At 45.0% G+C, this 19,132-nt stretch overlaps 1 protein-coding gene across 1 annotated transcript in view; it reads left to right on the forward strand.

The window, feature by feature from the left end:
• Window positions 1-19,132, forward strand: part of Slc35d2 (solute carrier family 35 member D2) — a 97,803-nt gene continuing 78,671 nt past the window's right edge. The window contains exons 1-3 of the mRNA XM_004656521.2: window positions 1-20; window positions 666-917; window positions 18,600-18,633. Of these exons, the coding sequence (XP_004656578.2) occupies window positions 1-20; window positions 666-917; window positions 18,600-18,633 (306 nt within the window). The remainder of the gene's footprint in view (window positions 21-665; window positions 918-18,599; window positions 18,634-19,132) is intronic.

Raw genomic sequence — 19,132 nt, forward strand, 5'->3', positions numbered from 1 at the left:
ATGGGTTTCACAAGGTCGAGGTAACCCCCATGCTGTAGGAAGGAGAGGACAAGCCAAAGCGTACCCAGAGCAAGCCTCCCTCCTACTATCCAGCCCACTCCTGGCATTAAGAAATGAAAACTAGGGGCTGGGGACATGGTTCAGAGGTTAAAGGAGCTTGCCTCCAAAGCCGGATGGCCTGGGTTCAATTCCCCAGGATTCCCATAAAGCCAGACACAGAAAGTGGTGCATGTGTCTGGGGTCCATTCTCTCCCTCTCATTACATTAAAATATTTTGGAAAAAAGGAAAAGAAAACTCACTTCAGCCATGTTTCCGGCACTACTTTCCATGCTAGTTCCCTGCAAACAACCAATCTGCCCATCGACTGGGTACTGGGCAAACAAGGGCTTGCTTGCTACTTCTCAGCAGTGCGGAGCGGTGAGGAGCCCCGGGGCGCACGGGCAGAGCCTGCGGAACGGAAAGCCACCAGACGGAGCGCCCGCTTGGGAAGTGTTGGTGGTTAAGGAAGTGTTTGGTTGGAGTCGTGGGGTGCACGCATTGGTCAGACGTCTCAAACCCGGCTCGTGGCGACGTCCCTGGACGTGCGGTACACGTGAGACTCCAGCAGAAGAAAGGCGCACCCCGCCCGCGCTGGTGGGGCTTTGGCCTGAGGCCTCGCATCCAGCCCCGACTCTTGGGGCGCTGCCCGGGGGGGCGGGCCTGGATCTGGGGTTCGCGTCGCGGCTCTTCCTGTTCCTGCCGCGCCCTCTTCCCGCCGAGCCGGGCCGCAGCGAGCGGGAGGCAGGGGCATGACGGCGGAGGGCGCGGGCGCGGGCGCGGAGCCCTCCCGGCTGGCGCGGCTGCTGTCGGCGCTCTTCTACGGGACCTGCTCCTTCCTCCTGGTGCTGGTCAACAAGGCGCTGCTCACCACCTACGGGTGAGGGGGAGGCCGGGCGGCGGGGCGGGACCTCCCCAACCCCGGCGACGTGCCTCTGCTCCCGGCATGGGCCACACCGCCGCCCGGCTCCGTTTGGAGAGCTGTAAATTAGTGCTCACTGAGCTGGGGGAAAAAAGTGATCCCCGACATGGAGTTTATGATTTTTATTGAGTTTTGAGACAGCTTCTCACGCAGTAGCCCAAGTTTGCCTGGAACTTAAATCCAGTTTCCTCAGCCCATCCCTGGCACTGAAAATTCTCTAGTAACAATCTACGGCTCCTGGGTGTCCAATTGTCCCAACGAAAGTAGGTTTCCATATGATTTGTTTACATCCTCTTAGATTTTGATTAGCCCTCCCTCCACCTTTCCTTTACTCAGTCTCGTCCCCTGACCTCACTTAGGCCTTTTCACCCCATCTATTCTTCTAATTACATATATACAATGTCATCTTTTTTTTTTTTAAGTTTTTTGGTTCATTTTTTATTTATTTATTTGAGAGCGACAGACACAGAGAGAAAGACACATAGAGGGAAAGAGAGAGAATGGGCGCGCCAGGGCTTCCAGCCACTGCAAACGAACTCCAGACGCGTGCGCCCCCTTGTGCATCTGGCTAACGTGGGACCTGGGGAACCGAGCCTCGAACCGGGGTCCTTAGGCTTCACAGGCAAGCGCTTAACCGCTAAGCCATCTCTCCAGCCCTACAATGTCATCTTATTAACTTTCCCCTCCCTCCTTTTCTATTCCCTTTATATCCCCTTTCTAGGTTACTGGCCTCTGCTACTGAGTTTTATTCCTACTCACACTGAAGTCCAATCAGCTATAGCTAGGATCCACATATGAGAGAGAACATGCAACCTTTGGCTTTTTGGGCCTGGGTTACCTCACTTAGTATAATCCTTTCCAGATCCATCCATTTTCCTGCAAAGTTCATAACTTCATTTTTCTTTACTGCTGAGTAGAACTCCATTGTGTAAACGTGCCATATCTTCATTATCCACTCATCAATTGAGGGACATCTACGTAGATTCCATTTCCTGACTATTGTGAATTGAGCGGCAATAAACATGGTTGAGCAAGTATCTCTAAGGTAATAAGATAAATCCTTAGGATATATGCCTAGGAGTGCTATAGCTGGGTCAAATAGTAGATCTATTTTTAGCTGTCTTAGGAACCTCCACACTGATTTCCACGATGTCTAGACCAGATTGCATTCCCACCAACAGCATAAAGGGTTCCTTTTTTTCCACATCTTCACCAGCATTTATGTTTTCATGATGGTAGCCAATCTGACAGGAGTGAAGTAGAATCTCAACATAATTTTAATCTGCATTTCCCTGATGACTAGGGATATAGAACATTTTTTAGATGTTTATATGCCTTCTATATTTCTTCTTTTGAGAACTCTAATTCCATAGCCCATTTTTAATTGGATTGTTTGATTTCTTATTATTTAATTTTTGAGTTCTTTGTATATCCTAGATATTAATCCTCTATCAGATGTATAGCTGGCAAAGATTTTTCCCATTCTGTAGGTTGCCTCTTTGCTTTATTCACAGTGTCCTTTGCCATACAAAATCTTTGTAATTTTATGAGGTCCCAGCGGTTAATCTGTGATTTTATTGCCTGGGCAATTGGGGTTATATTCAGAAAGTCTTTGCCAAGATCAACATGTTGAAAGGTTTCCCCTACTTTTTCCTCTAGCAGTTTCAGAGTTTCAGGTCTGATATTAAGGTCTTTGATCCATTTGGACTTAATTCTTGTGCATGAAGAGAAAGTGAAGGATCTAGTTTCATCCTTTGATTGATGCATACCCAGTTTCCACGGCACCATTTGCTGAAGAGGCTGTCTTTTCTCCAATGCGTAATTTTGGCATTTTTATCGAATATCAGGTGGCTATAGCTACCCAGACTTACATCTGGATGCTCCATTCTGTTCCATTAATATATATGTCTGCTTTTGTGCCAGTACCATGCTGTTTTTGTTAGTATGGCTCTGTAGTATAGGTTAAAATCAGGTATGGTGATACCACCAGCCTTATTTTTGTTGCTCCATATTGTTTTAGATATTCGAGATTTTTTTGTGCTTCCAAAAGAATTTTTGGATTGTTTTTTCTATTTCTGTGAAGAATGCCAGTGGAATTTTGATGGAGATTGCATTAAATTTGTAGATTGCTTTTGGTAAGATTGCCATTTTTATAATATTGATTCTTCTGATCCAAGAACAAGGATGTCTTTCCTCTTTCCTAGTGTCTTCTGTACTTTTTTGTTTGAGTGTTTTAAAGCTTTCATGGTAGAGATCCTTTACTTCCTTGGTTAGGTTTATTCCAAGGTACTTTATTATTTTCTTTGATGCAATTGTGAATAGGATTTATTCTCTGATTTCATCCTCTGTGTGTTTGTTGTTAGCATATAGGAAGGCTACTGATTTCTGTGTGTTTATTTTGTATCCTGCTACATGGCTATAGGGGTTTATGAGCTCTAACAGTTTGCTGGTAGAGTCTTTAGGGTCCTTTATGTATAGAATTATGCCTTCTGTAAATAATGATAACTTGATCTCTTCCTTTCCAATTTATGTGTGTCACTTGCCTTATTGCTATGGCTAAGACTTCCAGTAAGAGTTAAGTAAAAGTGGGGACAGTGGACACCCTTATCTTGTTCCTGATTTTAGTGGAAAAGCTTCAAGTTTTCCCCCACTTAGTAATATGTAGGCTTGTCATAAATAGCCTTTTTTTATGTTGAGATATGTTTCTTCTGTTCCCAGTCTCTGTAGGAGTTTTATCATGAAGGGTTTCCAAAGTGTATTTTAAAAGAACAATTCCTTTTATTTATTTGTGTGTGTTGGTTGGACCTCCAGGGCTTTCCGCCTGCCAACCCCATGTTGACACGCGAGCCCTGGAATTACAGACCAGTGCTACTGAGACACGCTCTGTGTGGGTTCTGGATTCCAAACTAAGGCAAAATGCTTGGCAAGCACTTTACCCACTGAGCTGTCTCCCTAGCCTTTAACTGAATGAACAATTCTTCCCATCCTCACAGGATCTGAGTTGATAAATCTTGCTTATATTGATCAACTGATTCATTGTCAAATCACAAGTATGGGTTTATGGAAAATGAGGGGACATAAGTACAAGTTCCCAAGGTGTGTTTTTGACTAGGTGAAACAAACCAGCAAATCTAGGCTTCCTAGAACCTGTCTGTGAAGACTAGACAGTCCTGTTGGGTTCTGCTGGGGAGACAGCAGCTTGAAAGAATGGTGGGTTTTAACCCAGTCCCACCAGTGAATGGCTTTGCCTCCTGGAATCAGGCCCATAGTCAGCTCTTTTCTCAGAATCAAAAGCTGGCCAGGTACTGCCTGTTAATGACCTCCCAGGGCTGCCATCAGTGAGGGCTCAGGGTAAACTACCATGTGTGGCAAGAACATACAAACATTTGGAGCTCAAAGAGACCCAAGAGAGGGTCTATTACACCTTTTTGTTTTATATTTGGAGGAACTGAGACCAACATCAGCTTGATGAGCTGCACTTCTAATAGATGCAAACAGAGCACCTATTGTGTGCTGGGCCCATGGCCGGCACGAGGGAACTGGCCGTGGACAACAGCAAAGGTCTCCTGCAGTGGAGGTTCTATTTCAGTGGTGGAGACAGAGAATTAAAAACAGGTTTCAGATACAGGTCAGGAACCAGCTGTAGTGGCTCACACCTTTAATCCCAGCACTCAGGATGTTGAGATTGAGTATCACAATGAGTGTGAGTTCAAGGCAACCCTTGGCTCCAGAATGAGTTCTGGGTTAGCCTGGGCTAAAGTGAGAGACCCTGCTTCAAAAAAAAAAAAAGGAGGTCGAGGAGGAGAAAGAGAAGAAATGATGCAAGAGTGCCAGGGATGGGTGGTTGGTGCCGGAACATTCCAGACAAAAGAATATCAAAAGCACTGTGCTGAAGTGAAAATGAGCTTGGTTTGTTGGAGAAGCAGAAGTCACTGTGGCAGGATAACCAAGAGAACAAGTAGGAGAGAGCACTAGATTAGGCAGGGAAGGTGTGTGTGTGTGGGGGGGGGTCAGAGCCTTGGTTCATTCAGTAATTCAGTGGTATTTACTATGAGGCCAGGGTGCACCAGCCGCTGCCAGGCATGTGGGCAACCAAAGTGAGCAGAGCACATCAAAATCCTTAACCTGGCATTCTAGTGGACCAAACTAGCAATATTTATACCATGCCACATACAGGGAGGGTTCTTGAGGGAAAATACGACAGGAAGTGGGAAAGGATTGCTAGTGCTTGTTTGACCTTTGCTGGCTTATAAAAATCTTACAAAGGGGCTGGGGAAATGGCCTAGTGGTTAAGGCATTTGACTGCAAAGCCTAAGGACCCTGGTTTGATTCCCCAGGACCCAAGTAAGCCAGATGCACAAGGGGTGCATGTGTCTGGAGTTTGTTTACAGTGGCTAAAGGCTGGTGTGCCCATTGTCTCTTCCTCTCTATCTGCCTCTTCTCTCTCTCAAATAAATAAATAAAATATTTTAAAAAATCTTAGCCAGGTGTGGGTGGTGCATGGCTTTAATCCCAGCACTCGGGAGGCAGAGGTAGGAGGATCGCCATGAGTTTAAAGCCGCTCTGAGACTACATAGTGAATTCCAGGTCAGCCTGAGATAGAGCGAGACCCTACCTACCTCAAAAAACAAAACAAAACAACAACAACAAAAATCTTACAAAGGATAGGGGAGGCTATGGTATGTGAGAAGGGGCAGAGTTCCTGTGTCCGCCCTCCACATAGCACCCTCCAGCAACCTCTATGTGTCCAACAATTTAAAAGCAGTTGGATTCCTGTCCCTTTGGTTTATTTTAGAGAGAAGAGGATGAGGGAGAGGAAGAGAGAGAGAATGAGAATTGGTGTGCCAGGACCTCAGACACTGCAATAGAATCCCAGATGCTTGTGCCATCTAGTGGGCATGTGCGACCTTGTGCTTGCCTCATCTTTGTGTATTTGGCTTAAGTGGGATCTAGAGAGTTGGACATGAGTCCTTAGACTTTGCAGGCAAGTCCTTAACCACTAAGCCATCTCTCAAGCCCTTCTTTATTTTTATTTTTTAAATATATGGAGAGTTAAGCCATTGCCCATTAGTGATCTGAAGGAGTCATTTAGCTAAGATCTGAGCGAGGGAACGAGCTACTGCAGGAGATGGAGGAAGAACATTCTGAGTTTGCTAAGGAGTGGTAAAAGGCGGGCTGAGAATCCTGGGTGCCTAGCTTGGAATGGCATCAGAGGCCATCACTAGTTTATGAGGTGGGAGCTCTACATTGGGGTGTACCTAAATGACTTTGGCCTCTGTGTTGAGAGCAGATACTGGGAGGCCAAGGTGGAAGCAGGAGGTTGTGATAGTTTTAATTTTAGTCTAGGTGCAATTGCTAGCCTCTGGGAAGGTTTTAGCATGGGAATCACATGATAGAGTACATGTGATTAAACAGATTTCTTTGGAGGTTTGAGGAAAATGTGCTTCCTGTACAAATGTGAGTACAGAGTTAAGATCCTATGGACCCTCATATAGCTGGACGCTAGAGCACAAGCTTCTGTAATCCCGGTGCACCTAAAACCGGAAGGGAGGTGGGGACAGGAGAACCCCCAGGAAGCTCATGGGCCAGCTAGCTTGGCAAACATAGAGACCCTCAAACAAGGTACAAGGTGAGGATCGACATCCGGGGTTGTCTTCTGGTCTCTACACATGTGCATTCATATACACGTAAACACTCAGGCCATGTACACACACAGTATACACACATGTACAAAGAATTCCTGGCTGGTGGGAGCTGGAGAACTGACAGTACTGGCACGAGGGAGCGGGGCCAGGAAGGGCACAGGATCCTCTGTAAAGATGGCCAGAGCTTGTGTGGGCACACAGCAAATGCAGAGGGAAGTGTTTGTTATTTATTTTTACTTATTTGCTTTGGGGTGTGTGTATGTATATGTGCAGTATGTATAGGGTGTGATATATGCACATGTATGTGCTGATGTGCACATGCATGAAGAGGCCATCAAATGTCCTCCTCTACCTTTTGCTTTATTTCTCTGACACAGAGTCTTTCACTGAACCTGGAGCTCCCTGCTTTTCGGCTATACTGGCTGACCAGGGAGCCCAGGAATTCTCCTGTTTCTGCCCCCTTTAGCACTGGGGTGAGGGGGAGCAAGTGTGTGTGACCATACCTGGATTTTGAGGTGGGTGCTGGCAATCTAATTCAGTTCATATGTTTGCTCAGCACAACCATCTCCCAGCCCTTGTTTATTGATGATCTATAGCTATTGATATTCCAAGTTGCTACTAGTGTTTGCAACATGCTTTCTGGTGTTCACAGGAAACACAAACTCTACCAGAGCAATTAAAGTGGACACAAAACTAAGCCATTAAGTACATATGGTGCAAACTGATGAAAGATGAAAGAAAGAAAACATCAACATGTACAGTTTAAAGCAACAGAATGCTATGGGACTGTTTGGGAGCTCATGGGATGCCAACTGACCACAGCAGTTGCTGCTTCCAAAAGCACATTCCTGTTATTAGAAGCAGGTGAACACTAGGAAAAGCTTTTGACAAATTGAGATGAAGCATCTTAACACTATATAGCCCTTTCCTCTGTAACATGTTGTTTAAGACTGGGAGTCAAGTGTAACTCAGCGGTAGAGTGCTTGCCTAATATGTAGGAAGCTCTGGGTTCCATCTCCAGCACTGAAAAAAGAAAAACGTGAGTTGTATGGCTGAAGGAGGAAATGGAGTTTCTTGCCCCAGGAAGGCAAGAAACTTTAAACTCCATGTAAATAAATATTTTCTATATTTCTGTAATGTGATATGTTATACAGTTAGAGAGCTCTGTTCAAGTACTGTTCATTCTCTCATTTCAGAGTGCTTGAGGCACGTATTTTGAGGGGAGAGACGTTGGAGTGATTTAATTACAATAAACCCTGGAAATGTGATCCCAGTATTAGCTGTTTGAGGATAGAATGTGTTGGAGGACAGAAGGAAGGAGTTTTTGCCAGTTCTCTGGTTCACAAGGTCGTGGGAATGTAGTTTAGGGGACTCTTTTCTCTTTCCTTTTGGACAGATTATTTCTGATTGGGGTACAGAAGGGTAGTCTTAGTTTATGGTTAGTTTTAACTTACGGTAATGTTAGAGTTAGCTGGCTAGAAAGAAAGTCCTCTGAAGCATGTGAACTGTGAGGCCCTGGAGGAGCCGCAGCAAAAGGCATTGTAGGAGTCTGTGGCCAATTGGTGACACTCGTGGTTTTTGGGGATCCCATTCATGAGGACTATTGCTGGTGGTTTGGTGTTGGGGATTTTGAGTTTCTCATTAATGTGCTTCATGACATGAAAGTATTTACTAATGATGCTTAATGAATATATCGAATCAAGGAGCTGGAAAGATAGCTTAGTGAATAAAAGTGCTTGCCACGCAAGAGTGAGGAGCTGATATGGATAATTAGGCTTCTGTGTGAGAAGGAAAATACTTAGTAGCAGAGGCCAGTAAGTTAAAAACGAGATATAAAGGGAAGAGAAAGGAAGGGAGGAGGGTGCTTAATAGCTTGGTATTGTATATATGTAAGTATAATGATTGAGATGCGGAGGTAATATGATGGAGAATGGAATTTCAAAGGGGAAAGTGTTGGGGGGGAAGGGAGGGTATTACCATGGGATTTTTTTTTTGTAATCATGGAAAATGTTAATAAAAATTAAATAAAAAATAAGAGTGAGGAGCTGAGTTCAGATTCCCAACCCCCATGGAAAGCCAGATGCCTAAACGCCACTGGTGCAGTCAGCTTCACATTGAGGGACAAACACCCACCCCAAAGCAGCTTATAGGAGGAAAGGGGTTTATTCCAGGTTTATAACATCCAGGGGAACCCCATCAGTGGCAGCAGAAGCTGGCTCACTTTGATAGATCCAAGCAGAGAGATAGCATCAAACAGTCAGCAAACACCACAAGGCACTAACAGCCAGAGCTCAAACTGTTCTCCACACACCTTAGGGCTGGACTCCCATATCTGCCCTCCAGTGACACACCCCCTGTAGCAGGGATCTGCCAGCTTGGGGCTCTAGTAGGAAATTTAATCAACAATGCCTGAGTCTATGGACCGTGAATTCAAACTATCACAGCAACTGGGTATAATCCCAATATGCCCACAGCAGGAAGGAAGGTGGCAACAGAATTGTCTGGAAGCTTACAGGCTAACTGGCCTGGTGAAGGGAGAGACCCTGCTTTAAGCCAGGTGGAAGGTGGAGACCAACCTCTAAAGTTGTCTTCCACACAGATGAGTATGCATGAATGCACACACGCACACACACTATACAAAAGCTGGACATAGTGATGAAGGATTGCTTTCTGTGGAATTAGCGCTTCTTTGCCAAGAAGCTCTCAAGTTTCAGGTTCTTGTCTGCATCAACAAAGCATTGAGAACACAAATACAGAGGAGGATAAATTATGCCTTTTATTTTAGGAAGAGGATTAAGATGGAAAATCCAAGCCAAAGGATTCTCCTATTTCCCATTCTGTCTGGGCAGGGGGAGGGGAGAGGGAGAAGGACCCTCTCCCACAGGGGCCAAGAGCAGAAGAAGAGGAGTAAGAAGTCTTACACATGTATTTCAGGCCCATTTATGTGAATCAGGCATCCAATTAGGATGAGCCAATCATCAGGCCCAGGTGTGTAAGGGAGGGACCTGATTGGTTGCTGGTTCTCAAGAGGCTGACTCAGAAGAATCAGCCACAGAGTTAATCCCGGGACAAACTGAGGAAGAAGCAGGAATGCGATGCTAGAGTTGATGCTTGTGGCCATGTGTGATCAGACTGCCTCAGACCCAGTTCTACAGTTCTAGTTGTGTCAGAACAGGTAAGGTGGCATCCATGTTCTGTAGGCCTAGCTAACTTACCTACTGGAAACAAAAGGCTCCCTTGCTCCTAATTTGTATCAATTATGGCACGTGTCTATAATCCTAACACTCAGGAGGTAGAGGCAGAAGGATTGCCAGTTTTGTGGCCAGCCTGGGCTTCATAGCAAGCCCTTGCCTCCAGAAAAGAAAAGCAGAGAATTAAATTTAGTTGTATTCAGTTCAACAAATATTTGCTCAGTGCTTGTATATGTTTCCTTCATGATTCATCAGAGGCCTGGGGCATTTTCACACAGAGGTTTCCAAACCTGCTTTGGCAGTCTGCATCGCTTGGGGAGTTTTTTTATTTTTTTGTTTAAATATTTAAAACTTTTATTTATTTATGAGAGGGCGGGGGAGAATGGCACACCAGGGTCTCCAGCTGCTGCAAACAAACTCCAGATACATGCGTCACCTGTCCATCCGGCTTATGTGGGTCCTAGGGGAATTGAACCTGGGTCCTTTGGCTTTGCAGGCTACTGCTTTAATTGCTAAGCCATTCCTCCAGCCCGAGTTTTTATTTTTTATTTTGAGATAGGGTTTCACTCTAGCCCAGGCTGACCTAGAAATCACTATGTAGTCTCAGGGTGGCTTCAAACTCACAATGATCAGCCCACCTCTGCTTCCCAAGTGCTGGATTAAAGGCGTGAGCCACCACACCTGGTGGGAGATTTTTTAAAAAAATAATTTATTTTTTATTAACAACTTTCATGATTGTAAACAATATTCCATGGTACTGCCCCCCCCCACTTTCCCCTTTAAAAATCTACTCTCCATCATATCCCTTCCCTGTCTTAATCAGTCTTGCTTTTATTTTGATGTCATGATCTTTTACTTCCTATTATGGTGGTCTTGAGTAGGTAGTGTCAGGCACTGTGAGGTCATGGATATCCAGGCCATATTGTGTCTGGGGGAGCACGTTGTAAGGAGCCCTACCCTTCCTTTAGCTCCTACATTCTTTCCCCCACCTCTTCTGCAATGGACCCTGAGCCATGGAAGGTGTGATAGAGATATTTCAGTGCTGAACACTCCTCTGTCACTTCTTTGCAGCACCACAATGCCTTCTGAGTCATCTCAAGGTCACCGCCATCTAAAAAAAGAAGGTTCTCTACCAAAAGTGAGAGTAGCATTATATGGGTATGAACATTAAGATAAGTGCTTACTGGGCAGTTTGATGAGCATAGTATATACATTTAGCCAGACAGCAGCAGATGTTACACCCCTAGGGCTCATGACTACCCCTGTTGTAGGTTTTCAGTATCAGGCATGTATTCCCTCCCATGGAGCAGGCCTTCAGTCCAATTAGAGGGCAGTTGGTTTCCACCATGACAGACGTGCCACTATTGCACCCATTGGCTCATTTAGCCTGGCTGGCCAAATATAAGGCCTTCAGTGTTCACTGTTGAGTATCTTCACTGGTGATTTTTCTCTCTCTCATTGAACTGCATGCAGACTGTCTTCTTCCAGCTTTCTGTCAGCTGATCTACATGGAGGAGGTTTGCAGCTCAGTTCCAGCATGATTTCTCAGTGGCCTTGCAGCCCAAGTATGTGGAGTCTTTAGAAATAGGGTCTTACCATCTATTTCTGGTGGGAAACCAAGAGCCTTGGCAGTGGCCTGTAATGTTTTGGGCACATCAGAGACCTCCCTGAACAACAACTTACTGGAAGGTATCCCATCCTTGGCACTGAAAATTTTCTAGTAACAATCTATGACTCTTGAGTGTTCCATTGTCCAAAAAAGTAGGTTTCCATATGATTTATTTATATCCTCTTAGATTTTGGTTAGCCCTCTCTCAACTTTTCCTTTACTCAATCTCTTCCCCTGACCTCACTTAAGCCTTTATTTTCATTTTTATTATTATTTTTTTCTCAATTTTTATTAACATTTTCCATGATTATCAAAAGTGTCCCATGGTAATACCCTCCCTCCCCACTACTTTCCCCTTTGAAATTCCATTCTCCATCATATCCCCTGCCCATCTCAATCAGTCACTCTTTTTTTTAAAATTTTTATTTATTTATTTGAGAGCGACAGACACAGAGAGAAAGACAGATAGAGGGAGAGAGAGAGAGAATGGGTGCGCCAGGGCTTCCAGCCTCTGCAAACGAACTCCAGACTCATGCGCCCCTTTGTGCATCTGGCTAACGTGGGACCTGGGGAACTGAGCCTCGAACCAGGGTCCTTAGGCTTCACAGGCAAGCGCTTAACCGCTAAGCCATCTCTCCAGCCCAATCAGTCACTCTTTTATTTTGATGTCTTAAGCTTTTTTTTTTTTTTTAAAGTTATTTATTTAAGAGTGACACACAGAGAGAGAAAGAGGCTGAGAGAGAAGGAGAGAATGGGCACGCCAGGGCCTCTAGCCACTACAAATGAACTCCAGATGTGTGTGCTCCCTTGTGCATCTGGCTAACGTGGGTCCTGGGGAATCAAGCTTTGAACTGGGGTCCTTAGGCTTCACAGGCAAGCGCTTAACCACTAAGCCATCTCTCCAGCCCAAGCCTTTTTTTTTTTTTAATTTTTAATGAGAGAGAGAGAGAGTGAGTGAGAGAGGGGGGAGAGAGAGAACTGGTGCACCAGGGCTTCCAGCCACTGTAATCAAACTCCAGATGTGTGCGCCACCTTGTACACATGCGCAGCCTTGCATGCTTGCATCACTTTGTGCCAGAGCCTCCAGCCACTGCAAATGAACTCCAGACACATGTGCCCCCTTGTGCATCTGGCTTATGTGGGTCCTGGGGAATTGAACCAAGGTCCTTTGGCTTTGCAGGCAAGGGCCTTTGCCACTAAGCCGTCTCTCCAGCCCCTTTCCACCTTATTTATGGAGGCAAGGCATCTCTCTTGAACCTAAGGCTCACTGATTCAGTTAGTCTAGTTAGCAAGTTTGTCTCAGGGATTTCAGGAATTGTAGTGTGGCCCTCATGCATGCAGGCATTTATGGGGGTGCTGGGGAGGCTTCCCACTTTATCCCCTGAGCTACCTTCCCAGGCCCCACACCTGGTTCTCTCTTGGACACACTGTTCCTTCAGACCCCTTAAAAGCAGCTGGAGTCCCAAGCTGTGGGCTTGGACTGTCCTTGTGCTCTGGGCTCATACATACTGTTGAAATCTTGAACTTTCTATTCCCTTTGTGTTACTGCAGAGTTAGCTGTACACCAGTTAATGGAAAATGGTCTTTAAAGTCTTAGCACTTGAACCAATTGTTCACATTTTGTTATTTGCCCTTGGAACCACTGACAGTCCCTTGCAGACACACAGTAACTCTTCTAGGGACACAACAACATGCCTGTCCTGCTGTGAGCATGTGCAAATATAACTGGCAGGGCAGGCAGGAAGGTATTCTAAAGAGACACTTGTGTCATTTCCTTAGGCTATCAGACTACTGGAACAAGGAACCCCAAGATACTGGAATTCCCCAGGAATCTCATGCTGTGAGAAAAAGGCCAAAGCCTGGTACCAGTCAGAGGAGGAACTTCTCTCCCCCAGAGAGAGATCTCAAGCAGTGCTGGCGGCTTCTCAGCAGTCTTGCAGGAGAGACTGGTATCCAGACCTCTGCCTCCCGAGTGCTGCGATTAAAGCGTGTGCCACCACATCTAGCTTACTTATTTAAAAAAAAGTTCTTGGGCTGGAGAGATGGCTTAGCGGTTAAGCGCTTGCCTGTGAAGCCTAAGGACCCCGGTTCGAGGCTCGGTTCCCCAGGTCCCACGTTAGCCAGATGCACAAGGGGGCGCACGTGTCTGGAGTTTGTTTGCAGAGGCTGGAAGCTCTGGCGCGCCCATTCTCTCTCTCTCCCTCTATCTGTCTTTCTCTCTGTGTCTGTCACTCTCAAATAAATAAGTTAAAAAAAAATTTAAAAAAAAAGTTCTTTATTTATTTGCAGGCGAAAGAGATAGAGAAGGGAGACAGCCAGAGAGAATGGGCACACCAGGGCTTCTAGCTGCTGCAAACGAATTCCAGACACATGTGCCACTTTGTACATCTGGCTTATCCTGGGTACTGGGGAATTGAACTCGGGTTGTTAGGCTTTGCAGGCAAGTGCCTTAACCACTAAGCTATCTTTCCAGCCCCCTTCTTTTTTTTCGTCGATGTAGGGTCTCACTCTAGCCCAGGCTGACCTGGAATTCACTATGTAGTCTCAGGGTGACCTCGAACTCATGGCAATCCTCCTACCTCTGCCTCCTAAGTGCTGGGATTAGAGGCATGAGCCACCACGCCAGTCTTCAGCCCTCTTCTTTATTTACTGAGGCAGGTTCTCTCACGTGAAAGAGGAAGGCAGCTGCATACTCCTTGCTGTCTCTCCTGCCCTCCATAATCCTGTGTGATAATATAGAATGCTGTTATCTGGATTGTACATTTCCTTGGGTCTCATGCATCTTTCAACAGAAGTCCTTCTTAGTCCTGAGGCATCTCCAGTCCTGAGTTCAGTGCTTTCATTCCCCTGACTGGTGAAATCCTATAGTCGGGTAGGTCTCCTTTCTCTATTTCTTTTGTTGAATATGCTTTAGCAGGTGCTTCTACAACACACTGCGTGCTTTTGGATCTGCAGATTTCACATGTTTGTTTTTTTCTTCATGTCAGGAAAACCAGTCTTTATTTATTTTTAAAGAGGAGAAATTTTATTTACTTATTTGAGAGAGAGGGAGAGAGAGAGAAAGAGAGAAAGAATGGGCACACCAGGGCCTCCAGCCACTGCAAGTGAACTCCAGACACGTGCGTCACCTTGTGCATCTGGCTTACGTGGGTTCTGGGGAATTGAACCTTGGTCCTTTGGCTTTGTAGGCAAGTGCCTTAACCACTAAGCCATCTCTTCAGCCCTAGTCTTTTATTTTTAAATTTCCCTTTCTTTCCCTCCTTCTCTCCCTCCCTCCCTTCTTCGCTTCTTTTCTTCCTTGTGTGTGATGTGAATGCATATGTGTTCACTTGTATGCAGACATGCATGTACTTGGAGACCAGAGCTTGACGTCATTCATTAGTCACTCTCCAACTTATTTAGCAAGATGGCCTCTCATTTGAACACCGGGCTCACTGATTTGGTTAGGTTAGCTAGCCAGCTTGCCCTAGGGATCTCTTGTCTCTGCCTCTTAAGCACCGAGATGGCACAAGGGTCACCAGCTGCACCCAGCATTTACATGGCTGCCGAGGGGTCAAAGTCGAGTCCTCAGGCTTGCCCAGCAAGGGCTTTACCAATGGAGCAGAGGGAGGAGCTGGGCTGTGATGTGGTCACAACAAAGGCTGCACACCATGGATGTCATGGGCTCTGGATCTGGGATGGCACTCGGAGCTTTCCTTTTTAGGGTGAGGTGCCCTGGCCTTTATACCCTGCCTAGACTGGCTCCTTGATAGAGTCTCAGAAGGCAGCTTCTGTCACTCATGTTGGGAATACATGCTTCTGTTGGGAAGGGGGTGTGTGGACAGCACCATTTGGGGTTCTCTAGAGCTCACTGGACTGTCATTGTCCTTGAGTGGACACTGTCTCATAAGGTAGACATGTTCTTCACTCTTTCCTTATCCTGGTGGAGACAGCTGCATTTCTACTTTGATACTGAGGCTTTTGGTGGTATTTTAGTTTTCAGTAGCCTAAGAAAATGATGTGGAGTCAGGGAAGGGTTTGCAAAATGGAGGAAAAGGTAAGGCCAAGATGGGCTGAATTTTGTATGTGTGAGGTAAGGATCAGGCTCATAGTGCCATTTGTAGACAAACCTTGTTATAAAGCAGGGGTCCATGGGAACCTTTTGTCCCTGTCTCTGGGTTGTTTCCTCTTACACAGATGCTGTGAAGTCTTGTATAGATTTGATTAAATGAATTCTGACACTCAGTAGAGCCATTCTCTAAATCCCTTCTGTGTCAAGATTGTCTGGGGTGATTTTTGTTTTTTTGACTTTCTACTCAGTTTCAGGATCAGTATGTCAGTTTCCATAACATTTACATGCTTCCCTTTTCACCTAGGTTCACTGATTCTCTAGATTTTTTTTTTGAGTATAATTGATCTCATGGGGATACTGAGATTTATTTATTGTTTGGATTTTTTGAGGTATGGTCTTGCTGTAGCCCAGGCTGACCTGGAATTCACTATGTAGTCTCAGCAAAACTGATTTTTTTTTTAAAAAAAAATGTATTTTATTCATTTGAGGGAGAGAGAGAGAGAGAGAGAGAGGGAGAGAGGGAGAGAGAAACAGACAGAATGAGCATACTAGGGCCTTCAGCCACTGAAAACGAACTCCAGACACATGCAGTACCTTATGCATCTGGCTTATGTGGGTCCTGGGAAATGCATCCCAATAATGAGTTCTTAAATCATGACCTTTATTTACATGTTCTTTTAAAAGTTTAATTGGGGTTGGCAAGATGGCTTAGCAGTTAAGGTACTTGCTTGCAAAGTCTAAGGACCCACGTTTGACTTTCTAGATCCCACAGAAGCCAGACACACAAAGTGGCGGAAGTGCACAAGGTCTCCTGTGCACACAAAATGGCACACATGTCTGCACTTCGATTACAGTGGCTGGAGACCCTGGCATACCAATTTTCTCTCTCTTTCTGTCATATATGTATTTTTTTTAAAGGCTAGTCTGTTGGGCTTTCCTCAAAAAAAAGGAAAAAGGTTTAATTAGCTGGGTGTGGTAGTGCATGCCTTTAATCCCAGCACTTGGAAGGCAGAGCTAGGCTGATTGCCATGAGTTCGAGGCCCCTCTGACAGTACACAAGGAATTCCAGATCGGCCTGGACTAGAGTGAAACCCTACCTCGAAACCCTACCCTCCAAAAAAGAAGTTTAATTAATTTGTCTATTTTTTGCAAATATATGTGTATGTAGTTTGTGTGCACGTATGCGTGTGGCTATGTGTGTGCGGGTGTGCACGTATGTGCAGGTATGTGTGGTGCCAGAGGTCAGCATCAATGTCTTCTTTAGTCACTCTCTACCTTCAATAAAAGGTAGGGTCACTGATCCTTCTAGACTATTCTGCCTAGCAAGCTCCAGGGATCCCATCTCCATCTCCCCAGAACTGGGGTCATAGGCACACGCAGCTGTAACTGGCTTTTATGTGGCTGCTCGGGGTCCAAAGTCAGGTCCTCATGCTTGCACAACAAGGACGTTAATGACGGAGCCATCTCCTCAGCCCCTTATTCATTTATTTTTAATTTTACTTACTTATCTGTAAGCAGAGACAGAGAAAAGACACACACACACACACACACACACACACACACACACATGCACACACACGCAGAAATAATGGGTGTGCCAGGGTGTTTAGCCACTGCAAACAAATTCCAGATGCATGAGCCACTTTGTGCATCTGGCCTTAGTTGGGTACTGGGGAATCAAACCTGGGTCATTTGGCTTTGTAGCAAGTTTCTTAGCCACTGAACCATCTCTCCAGCTCCCTCAGCTCCTTATTTTATTTACTTTATATTTGTGCTGATAGGAGTTGAATGGCATGCATGCCAGGTCAAGTGTTGTACTACATATCTATATCCCAGCTCTCTTTTTACTTTTTTTTTCCTTGTTTTTTCGAGGTAGGGTCTCACTGTAGCCCAGGATGACCTGGGATTCACTATGTAGTCTTTCTTGGGCTGGCCTCGAACTCACAGCGATCCTCCTACTTCTGCTTCCCAAGTGCTGGGATTAAAGACGTGTGCCACCATGCTAAGCTTCCTTTTTGCTTTCATTTATTCAGAGACAGGGTCTCAATGAGTTGCTCAGGCTTAGACCTTGAACTTGCAATCCTTCTGCCTTAGTCTCTAAAGAAGCTGGTATAGACATGCATTACAAGACCTGACTCTTTTCAATTTCTTTTATTTGTTTTTTGAGATAGAGTCTCATTCTAGCCCAGGCTGACCTGTAGTCACTCTGTAGTCTCAGGGTGGCCTTGAACTCAAGGCAATCCTCCTATCTCAGCCTTCTAAGTGCTAGGATTAAAGATGTGTTCTACTACCCCTGGCTTCTCTTTCAATTATTTAATTTTTAAAATTTATTATTTATTTGTAAGCAGAAGGGAAGAGAGAGAGAGAGAGAGAACAGAGACAGAGAGAATGGGAGAGAGAGAGAATGGGTGTACCAGGGCTACCATATTTATCTGGCTTACACGGGTTCTGGGGAATTGAACCTCAGTCCTTAGGTTTCGCAGTTAAGTGCCTCAACTGCTAAGCCATCTCTCCAGCTCCTCTTTTCAAATTCTTTAACATTAATGTGTAGAGTTTTTTTTTTTTTTTTTTTTTTTTTTGTGTGTGTGTGGTTTTTCAAGGTAGGGTCTCACTCTAGCCCAGGCTGACCTGGAACTCACATAGTTTTTTAATATAGAGATTAGCTTGTATTCAGTGTTCTTTCTAAAATGATGGATTTTAATAATCACCAGATTATTTTAGTATTTATTGATTGATTTATTTATTTGAAAGAGGGAGAAAGAGGCAGAGAGAGAGGAAGACATAGAATGGGCATGCCAGGGCCTTCAGCCACTGTAAATGAATGCCAGACACATGCACCTCCTTGTGCATCTGGCTTATGTGGGTCCTGGATAAGTGAACTTCTATCCTTTGGCTTTGCAAGCAAGTGTCTTAACTGTTAAGCCATCTCTTCAGCCCTGTTTTAGTTTTTCTGTTTACATAATCATGTGTTTTACCCTCAAAGGGCCTAAGAGAATTGCCAAATGTAGCAATGGCCAATTAAAGAAAAGGAAAAGAAAATTTATATTGTCTGTCACTTTACAAAGCTTTTATCAGTGTTTCATGTAGTCTCACATATGTTATATGCATGTTGCTAACTGAATTGTTTTTCTATATTCTTTGTAGTTTCCCATCGCCACTTGTTCTTGGCATTGGACAGGTAAGTGAAAGAGAATCAGTCTCTTAACTAGTCATGGGGTACAAGAGAATTTCAGTTCTTTCGCATAGATGCTCTCTGCATTTTGGAGTATCATGGAGCTCTTGGCAAGACAACATAAAGTGATGCCGCACTTCATTTTATTTTGTAGTCTAGGAGCCATGGATTAGTGGGAAAAGCAGTTATTTTAAGTTCCTTATTTGGCTTTAATTACTTTAAAGCAGATGGCCAGAAGACTGAAAGCTGACCTCTGAGGTCTGAATGAATGAGAGGGTGGGGGGCAGGCAGCGTGGGCTGGAGGAATACCTGTGCCCTGGAAGCATGCCTACTTAAGGTTGCCCTGGTAAGACCACGGTCATGGAGATGAGGTGGGGCCTACCACCTCCTAATGTCAGGACTCAGGAGTTCTTCAAAAGAAAAAGAGAGTTTGTGTTTTCACACCAAGGCCCCAAATTCCTAAACTTTAAGCAATGATGGAAATTTTTGCAAAAATCAATGGGCC

The sequence above is a fragment of the Jaculus jaculus genome, chromosome 2, assembly GCF_020740685.1.
Source record: "Jaculus jaculus isolate mJacJac1 chromosome 2, mJacJac1.mat.Y.cur, whole genome shotgun sequence".
NCBI classification, from domain to species: Eukaryota; Metazoa; Chordata; class Mammalia; order Rodentia; family Dipodidae; genus Jaculus; species Jaculus jaculus.